General features: G+C 49.0%; 1 protein-coding gene across 1 annotated transcript in view; it reads left to right on the top strand.

The window, feature by feature from the left end:
• The window catches only part of EYA2 (EYA transcriptional coactivator and phosphatase 2), a 229,198-nt gene that overhangs the window by 210,099 nt on the left and 9,871 nt on the right, over positions 1-9,228 (top strand). Inside the window, exon 12 of the mRNA XM_011983749.1 lies at positions 2,647-2,807. Within this exon, the coding sequence (XP_011839139.1) occupies positions 2,647-2,807 (161 nt within the window). The remainder of the gene's footprint in view (positions 1-2,646; positions 2,808-9,228) is intronic.

Below are 9,228 nucleotides of genomic sequence, written 5' to 3'. Positions count from 1 at the left end.
CTCAGCCTCCTAAGTAGCTGGGACTACAGGCGTGCACCACCACACCCAGCTAATTATTTTGTATTTTTAGTAGAGACAAGGTTTCACCATGTTGGCCAGGCTGGTCTGGAACCCCTAACCTCAAGTGATCTACCCGCCTCAGCCTCCCAAAGTTCTGGGGTTACAGTCATGAGCCACCACACCTGACCAGCATGCATATATTTTTAATATAACCATTGATACAGCTAATACTTAAAAAACAGTTCTCAAATGAATAAGTGGTGTGTCTGGTTTCTAGGGAAAACACTCCCAGGACATGGCTTCCAGGAATCAGGTAACCCATTGCTCAATATGAGACAGCTTCAGGCCGGGCACAGTGGCTCACACCTGTAATCCCAGCACTTTGGGAGGCCGAGGCACACGGATCACCTGAGGTCAGGAGTTCGAGACCAGCCTGGCCAACATGGTGAAACCCCATCTCTACTAAAAATACAAAAGTTAGCCGGGCATGGTGGCGAGCACCTGTGATCCCAGCTACTCAGGAGGCTGAGGCAGGAGAATCGCTTGAACCCAGGAGTCAGAGGTTGTAGTGAGCTGAGATCCGGCCACTGCACTCCAGCCTGGGGGACAGAGCGAGACTCGTCTCAAAAAAAAAAAAAGAGACAACTTCCAGAGGAATGTGGGCTGGAATGTTCCAAGCCTGCCCCTGGGAAAAGTTTATAAAAACGGAACCATAGTTAATCTGTGCTCATCCAAAATTACCACATTGAGCTTTAGGCTCATCAGATATATTATTAGACAAAATAATGTTTTGGTTATGGGACCAGTTGTTGTAACTTTATTTAGTACCTGCTTCCAAGGTGTCTCTCCCAACTTATTGCAAAAACAGAAATCAAAGTTTCTGTTCCCGAGCCCTGTAAGTCCTTTCAAAGCCCGGCACAATCGGAAGTGATCGGCGGGCAGATGCCGGCTTCATTTTAATCAGCCATTCGGAAAATCCCTTCTGCAGTCAGGACTGGCGAGGAGCAAAGCTCCAGCCCCACCAGGACTTCTCAACTGATGGAATAAATAAACCCCAGATCAAGGTTAATTGGTCCTTTCCATGAAGTCATCGTTGGGAAGCAGTCTTCCTTTCAAGGCAATGAGCAGCATCGTTGTGTTTCTATAAAATTTCCCGTGTAGCTAGCTGGCTTGGAATTCAGAGCAATAGTCCTCTGAACCCCGTCTCATGCTGAGCTGTTTGGTACCTCACTTTGAGAATTCTCAGCCCAAGGGTGTTTTCTTCTTTAGACACCAAATTCTCCACTTATTCATTCAAGAAACATTTAGGGAGTGCCTACTAGATCCTAGGTCCCAAGCATGAAATGCCTCTTGTTTTGTTTTTTTCTTTTTCAGTTAGCAGTAAGAACCAGCCTTCAGAGATGCCTCGTTTTGTGCCATGCTCTATTCCAAATGCATTACATGGGATAACTCATTGCATGTGCACAGTAACCCTAGGAGAGATGAGAGAGATGGTTTTATCTTCATCCTCATTTCACAGCTGGGGAATGTGAGGCATAGACAGATTAAGCAGTCGGCCCAAACTCACATGGCTGGTCAGCAGGGAGGGCAGGATTCAAATCCGGGCAGCCTGGCTCTGGAACCCAAGCTCTTAACAGATCCCTTGTCCATCCTGGTCACTGGTTCCTGCCCTCCCCAAGGGCCTCCATCTCTTAACATCTAGACATCTCCCCATGGTAGCGTCTGAGTTAATGGTCAGTGTTCACTTTTTCAAGAATAAATCCATGGCTGGGCACAGTGACTCACACCTATAATCCCAGCACTTTGGGAGCCCGAGGCGGGTGGATCACTTGAGGTCAGGAGTGCGAGATCAGCCTGGACAACATGGTGAAATCCTGTCTCTACTAAAAATACAAAAAAATTACCTGGATGTGGTGGAGGGCACCTGTAATCCCACCTACTTGGGAAGGGGAGGCTGAAGCAGGAGAATCACTTGAACCTGGGAGGTGGAGGTTGCAGTGAGCCAAGATCATGCCTTTGCACTCCAACCTGGGCAACAGAGCAAGACTCCATCGCAAAATAAAAAAATAATAATAATTTTCTAAAAGTCAAAACAAGGGGCCAGGCGCGGTGGTGCATGCCTATAATCCCAGTACTTTAGGAAGCCAAGGCAGGAGGATTCCTTGAGCCCAGGAGTTCAAGACCAGCCCAGGCAACATAGAGAGACTCCATCTCTCCAAAAAATAAAAATAAGTTAGCCAACTGTGGTGGTGCACGCCTGCGGTCCCAGCTCCTCAGAAGGCTGAGTAGGAGGATCCCTTGAGCTGGGATGTTGCGGCTGCAATGAGCTGTGATAATACCACTGCACTCCAACCTGGGCAACAGAGCAAGACCCTGTCTCAAAAAAATAAAAATTAAAAAATAAACAGAAAAAGGCAAACGGATGTGGATCGGGTAAGAGAAAAAGACACCACTTTTCTTGGGGAAGCTAATGAAAGCTGTGGTCCTGCTGCCCCCCAAATGTACACTCGCAGCACCCTGTGCATTTCGAGGGGCTCATGGGCACCTGAAAGCCCACCCGTGGGTCCCTCAGAGCCTGCGGTCTCCCAGTGAAGGCGCCCTGCACCCCCCTGCACTGACACCGTCCGTCCCCTCCTCTCTCTGCAGCACGTACAACTTCTCCGCTGACGGCTTCCACAGTTCAGCCCCAGGAACCAACCTGTGCCTGGGCTCTGGCGTGCACGGCGGCGTGGACTGGATGAGGAAGCTGGCCTTCCGCTACCGGCGGGTGAAGGAGATGTACAATACCTACAAGAACAACGTCGGCGGTGAGTACCGTGAGCCTCGGGCCTCCGAGGAAGGGAAGCTCGTCGGGATGGATGCTGTCAATTCTGTGTCCCTGCTGTGCCAAGCGCCAAGCAGAGAGGTTCACAATCAGTACCAGCCCACTTAATGCAACCCTGACGACACCCTTCGGAATACAGCACTGGTACTTTGTCACCTTCACTTTGGGGGTGGGAAAGCTGAGGGATGGAGGCTGCATCTGGTCCAAGATCCTTCAGGCCACAAATGGTGCGGGGTGGGCATGGGGGCGGAATTCTCTTACCCACAGCCAGAGGCTGTCACGGGTGGTCCTCCAAGCAGCAGCATCAGCATCACCTGGGGATATGTTGGAAATGCAGAGTCTCTGGCCCTACCTCAGGCCTAGCAAATCTGAAACTCGGGCCCAGAATCTGTGTTTTCACAGCCCTGGAATCCCCGCTTGGATTCTGGAATTCCAGAATCCCCCTTGGAATGGGGGAGGACCTGTGCCTTGCGTCTTTGCAGCTCAGATTGTTGTCCTCAGACCAACCACATCAGCATCCCCCTGGAGCTGGTTAGAAGTGCAGGGTCACCAGGAGGCAGAGTCTGCAGTGACCCGAGATTACACCACTGTACCCCAGCCTGGGCGACAAAGCGAGACCCTGTCTCAAAAAAAAAAAAAAAAAAAAGAGAGAAGTGCAGGGTGTCAGGCCTCATCCTGGGCAACTGACTCAGAATCCGCTCTGAAAAATTTTTTTTTTATTTTTGAGACAAGGTCTTGCTATGCTGCCCAGGCTGGTCTCAAATTACTTCTGGCCTCAAGTGATCCTCCCACCTCAGCCTCCCAGGTAGCTGGGATTAGAGGCATGCAGCACCTGCCTGGCCCAGAATCTACATTTTTAACAAGCCCGCCAGGTGACCGTGGAGGCATTAAAGTTGAAGAAGCCCTGGAAGTCACGGGTTCTCACACTTGGCTCTCACTGGAACCACCCAAGGAGTTTCCGTTTCTGATGGTCTCGGTATCGCTGCAGCCTGGACATCAGGAGTCATAAAGATCCCTGAGTAATTCTAAGTGCAGCCAAGGAGAGACCACCCTGGCTTCAGGTACTAGGTACATTTGCTCATTGCCCCAAACAAGAAGTCTGAAGGCACTGGAGGCGAGGCTGGCTCAGCCGTAGTCTAGAGAATTCTGGAGTTCTCTAGAACAGAGGTTTTTAACTGGGAGTAATACTGCACCCTCTCCAGGAGACATCTGGGAGTCTTCCTGGTTGCCACAGTGCCTGGAACCAACCACTGGCCCATAAGGGCAGGGTTTGAGTAGGTGGCTAAGAGTGTCTGCAATGTACACATTGGCCCCAAAAGCTTCTAGGGTCGCCCCCCTCCATTCCTAGAAAGAATAGAGTCCCGGTTCTCAAACGGGACAGAACATGTTTCCAGTCCCAGCTCTACAACTTTCTAGCTATGTGGCCTTAGGCAACATACATACGGTCATCTTAATGAGCCTCAGTCTTTAAATCTATGAAATGAGGGCTGGGCATAGTGGCTCACACCTGTAATCCCAGCACTTTGGGAGGCCAGGGTGGGTGGATCACGAGGTCAGCAGTTCGAGACCAGCCTGAACAACATGGTGAAACCCCGTCTCTACTAAAAATACAAAAAAATTAGCTGGGTGTGGTGGCAGGCACCTGTAATCCCAGCTACTTGGGAGGCTGAGGCAGGAGAATTGCTTGAAACCAAAAGGCGGAGGTTGCACTCTAGCCTGGGCAACAAGAGCAAAACTCCATCTCAAAAAATAAATAAATCTATGAAACGGAGAATACAAATACTTCTGCTTTCCTGGATTATTGGGAGATTTATAAATGGTGGTATTTGTCATGAGTTGCTCTCAGTTTTGCTTGGGAGCCTTGGGTTCCTCTGTGTCTTCCCCTGTCCCTGGTAGCTTTCCCATCCATTCTTTGGGACAGACTTCCTGTCGTGCTCGTGGCTGTGGTGCTAATGCAGACCATGTGCTAAGTGCAGTCCTGGCAGTAGCTAATGTTTATGGAGCACTCACTCTGCCAGTGTTGCCACCGTTTTCATGGAATAGCTCCTTTACTCTTCACAGCATCCCTGTAAGGTAAATGGTTTTATCAGCAGTGTTGCTCAAAAGCAGAAACTGAGATTACAGAGGTTAAGTAACCTGCCCAGCGTCACACAGCCCAGGCAGAAGAGCCACAGTGGAGTGCCAGGCTGGACGACTCCACCACCTCTGCCCTTCAGGGCCACACTTGGTGGCCTCTCAGATGTGAGTGTGTTGATTGCAGGAGTGAAGGAGCAAGCTCTGGTCAAGTCCCAACCTTTGTACCCAGCCCTGCACGGAGGGAGGAGGGGAGCAGGAGGGCTCACTTAGGGGAGACAGGGATGGGGTTGGCCAACAGAGAGCATCTGCTCCCCATCCAGGTTAAGGCCCAGGAAATGCCAGGGCTTTGTCAGGCTGCTCTACTCACCCATAGCTGAGAGGAGAGCACCCGAGGCATCAGACGGTGAGGAGGCCACAGCTAGCGGCATGCCAGTCCCCCTCACTATCCCAGCTGTTCCTACATCACAGAACGAGCCAGGTGCATGGCCGTGGCTTCCAGTCCAGAGATCACCACAGATCCCCGCGATTCCAGGTCTTTTAGAAGGTGTGCTCGGAAGAGAGACACCTGCAAAATACAGGATGGAGAAAATAGTTAGTAAATCACCATCTAGGAGGCAGGGGTTGGAATCAGGGGCCTTGGCCTGATGTCATTCCTCCCTCTACCGCTTCCCGTGTAGCTCTGAGCAGGTTATTTGACCTCCCTGTGCCTCAGTTTCCTCCTTGTGTATAAACTGGGGCCAGTGATGCTGCCCAGCGTCAGTGGTAGGTGGCTAATAGTGTCTGCAATATACACAGTGCACACAAGGATTCATGCCAGGATGTTGTGAATTCGCACAGGAAAGGTGCTCAGAACGGCTCTGACACACATACGCTCTCCTTAAGTGGCACCGTTGTTATCTGGGGAAGGTGGGAAGGAGGCCAAGCCTGGAGGAAAACACCGAGGAAGCAGCTTGAAGCACACTTCCCAGCGGGGAGCAAAGTAGGGGTGGTTGGGCAGCTGGTTACACAAGACAGCACGTCAGGAAGCCCTTTGTCAACTGAAAGTGCTGAGCCTTGTAAGTTTGTATTGTCACTGAGGGTTCCAGCTAAGGGTCTGTGGGGAAGGTGCAGAGAGAGAGGAAAACCAGAGGCCCTGTGTTCTCCTAGAGTTGATAGACTAATGAGAAGATGGGACATGTAGCAGTAAGAAGATCCATTCATTCTTCATTCATTCACCCATGTGTCCATCGTCAAAGGCCTAGGTTGTGGATTCAACGGTGAACAAAAGAAACAAGATCCCTGTTTTCAAAGAGTTTATATTCAATGGGTGGAGGAAACAGACCATCAATAAGTGAGCAAATCACTTAAATTCTTTTTTTTTTTTTTTTTTTTTTTTTGAGATGGAGTCTTACTCTGTCACCCAGGCTGGAGTACAGTGGTGCAATCTCGGCTCACTGCAACCTCCACCTGCCGGGTTCAAGTGACTCTCCTGCCTCAGCCTCACGACTAGCTGAGAATACAGGCACATGCCACCATGCCCGGCTAATTTTTGTATTTTTAATAGAGATGGGGTTTCACCATGTTGGCCAGGCTGGTCTCGAACTCCTGAGCTCAGGTGATCCACCCGCCTCAGCCTCCCAAAGTACTGGGATTACAGGTGTGAGCCACCACACCCGGCTTTAAATTCTTAATTCAGTCATTTCAGAGAATGATCACGGTTGTAGAAGAAACAGAGGAATATGGTAGAGAGCCCAGCGTGGGCAGTGGTGGCCAGGGGATACTTGGAATAGTGGACCCAGAGTCCATCTCTCAGGAAGGGATATTTAAACTCAGTATTCTAAATAGTCTAGATGAGAGTCTAATAATGATAACCAAATGCCCAGAGCTGGGGGATGACCAGTACAAGGAAAGAGTCAATCAGTTCAGCTATATTCAACTGCGTAAATAAAAGAACAAGCAACCAAAAAATAACACAAAAAACAATGGCTTAAACCAGATAGAAATATATTCTTTTTTCTTATATACAAGAGCTGTACGCATTCCAAAGCTGGCTGAGTACTCTACAGTGTTAGGAGCCCAGGATTTCAGGATCCTTCTATCTTTTTATTTTTTATTTTTTATTTTTTATTTATTTATTTATTTATTTGAGGCGGAGTCTCGCTCTGTCACCTAGGCTGGAATGCAGTGGCACAATCTCAGCTCACTGCAACCTCCACCTCCCGAGTTCAAGCGATTCTCCTGCCTCAGCCTCCCGAGTAGCTGGGACTACAGGTGCCCACCACCTCACCTGGCTAATTTTTGTATTTTTAGTAGAGACGGCGTTTCACCATGTTGGCCAGGCTGGTCTCGAACTCCTGATCTCAGATGATCTGTCCGCCTCGGGCTCCCAAAGTGCTGGGATTACAGGTGTGAGCCACCCCGCCTGGCCCCTTCTATCTTTGAATTTATTTATTTATTGAGACTGGGTCTCACTCTGTTTCTCAGGCTGGAGTGCAGTGGCATGATCTCAGCTCACTGCACCCTCGACTTCCTAGGCTCCAGTGATCCTCCCACCTCAGCCTCTGGAATAGCTGGGACCACAGGCACATGCCACCATGCCTGGCTAATTTTTAAATTGTTTGTAGAGACAGGGCCTTCCTGTCTTGCCCAGGCTGGTCTCAAACCCCTGGCTCAAGTGATCTTCCCACCTCAGCCTCCAGAAGTGTTGGGGTTACAGGCATGAGCCACCTCACCCAGCCAAAATCAGGATTCTTATTACTAATGAGAAGATCCTTTTGTATTTATATTTTTACTAATTACAAGTGAAAAAATAGATAGTGGATGGCAACTAACAGTGTCTACCACAAACAGCAAATGAAAAGTCTCTTAGACCAAAGGAGTTTGACACTTTTCAGAAAGATAAAGAAGGCCAGCATAGCTGGAGTGGGGGACATGTGGTCCGGGACAGGATGAGAGAGCTGGTGGTGTCCAGATGACATAGGGCCCAGTTTGGACACTGGGGTCTTCTATGTAGAGAAGACGATGTCTCCATAGCACAGGCAGCATTTTGTCCTAATTAATTCTTCCTTCAGCAAATACTGATTGAGCACCAAGCACGGGCCAGCCCCTGCTACAGAAACTGCTGCTACAGAAACTTGTGGCAAACAAGACCGACTCGGTCCCTGCCCTCTGCCCTAGAGTGAATAGCCTAGTGGCCAAGGCAGATGCCAAACACATTGTCACACAGATACACTTAAAATTAGAGTTGTGAGAAGTGTTGTGAAGAAGAGCTACAGTGTGTTGGGAGAATATAAACTAGAGGGACCTGACCCAGCCTGGAGAGATCAGGTTAGACCTTCCAGAACAAACAACATTTAAGATGAGGCCTTAAGGCAGGATGCAGAGGTTCACACCTGTAATTCCAGCACTTTGGGAGGCCAAGGCAGGATTGCTTGAGGCCAGGAGTTCAAGACCAGTTTGGGCCACATAGCAAGACCCCACCTCTATGAAAAATACAAAAATTAGCTGGACATGGTGACAAGCATCTGTAGTTCCAGCTACTCGGGAGGCTAAGGTGGAAGGATTGCAGGATTGTTTGAGCCTAGGAGACTGAGACTGCAATGAGCTGTGATCACACCACTGAACTCCAGCCTGGGTGACAGAGCAAGACCTTGTCTCAAAAAAAAAAAAAAAAAAAAGATGCGGCCCAAATGCAGAGTGTGAAGGATTTAGCCAAGCAAAAGCAGAAGATGAGGTCAGAAGAGTGGTCCAGGTTCTGAAAAGAGATGTGCAAAGGTCCTGGGGCAGGAGTCCACTTGGTGTTTCGGGGAACAAGCAAGAGGCCTCCAGGCTGGAATGGAAAGACAGCAGCAGGAGATGAAACTCAGTAGGGACAGGATCATGTTGCTGGGGGTTTTGAACTTTATCTTAAAGCTACTGAAGGCTGAGAGAATGGCAGGTTGAGAAATACCCACAGGGTGGCTCTGGAAGCCAGCTGCCTGGGTGCCGGACCTGTGTCCATTATTTTCTCCCTATGGTGAGCAAGTCAGTCAACATCACAAAGCCTGTTTCTTTACCTAAAAATATAGAAATAAAAATGGTGTCCACCTATAGTGTCATTGTGAGAATGAAATAAATCATGTTAAAAGCAGAACCCGGCACATAATAAGCACTCAAAAGTGTTCATCTTTTTTTTATGTTATTAATCCCCTGTCTCTACCATAACAATATAAGCTCTATAATCTGCATATTTTTGTTCATATCTGTATATTCAGTGCCTATTACAATATCAAGCACCTAGAAGGCACTCCTGAATTTTTTGTTGGATGGGTGGATGGATGAATAGGTGGGTGGGTGGATGGGTGGGTAGA

This window comes from Mandrillus leucophaeus, unplaced genomic scaffold, assembly GCF_000951045.1.
Source record: "Mandrillus leucophaeus isolate KB7577 unplaced genomic scaffold, Mleu.le_1.0 Scaffold255, whole genome shotgun sequence".
NCBI classification, from domain to species: domain Eukaryota; kingdom Metazoa; phylum Chordata; class Mammalia; order Primates; family Cercopithecidae; genus Mandrillus; species Mandrillus leucophaeus.
Note: the sequence above shows the minus strand (reverse complement) of the source record. Positions and strands in the feature narration are given on the sequence as shown.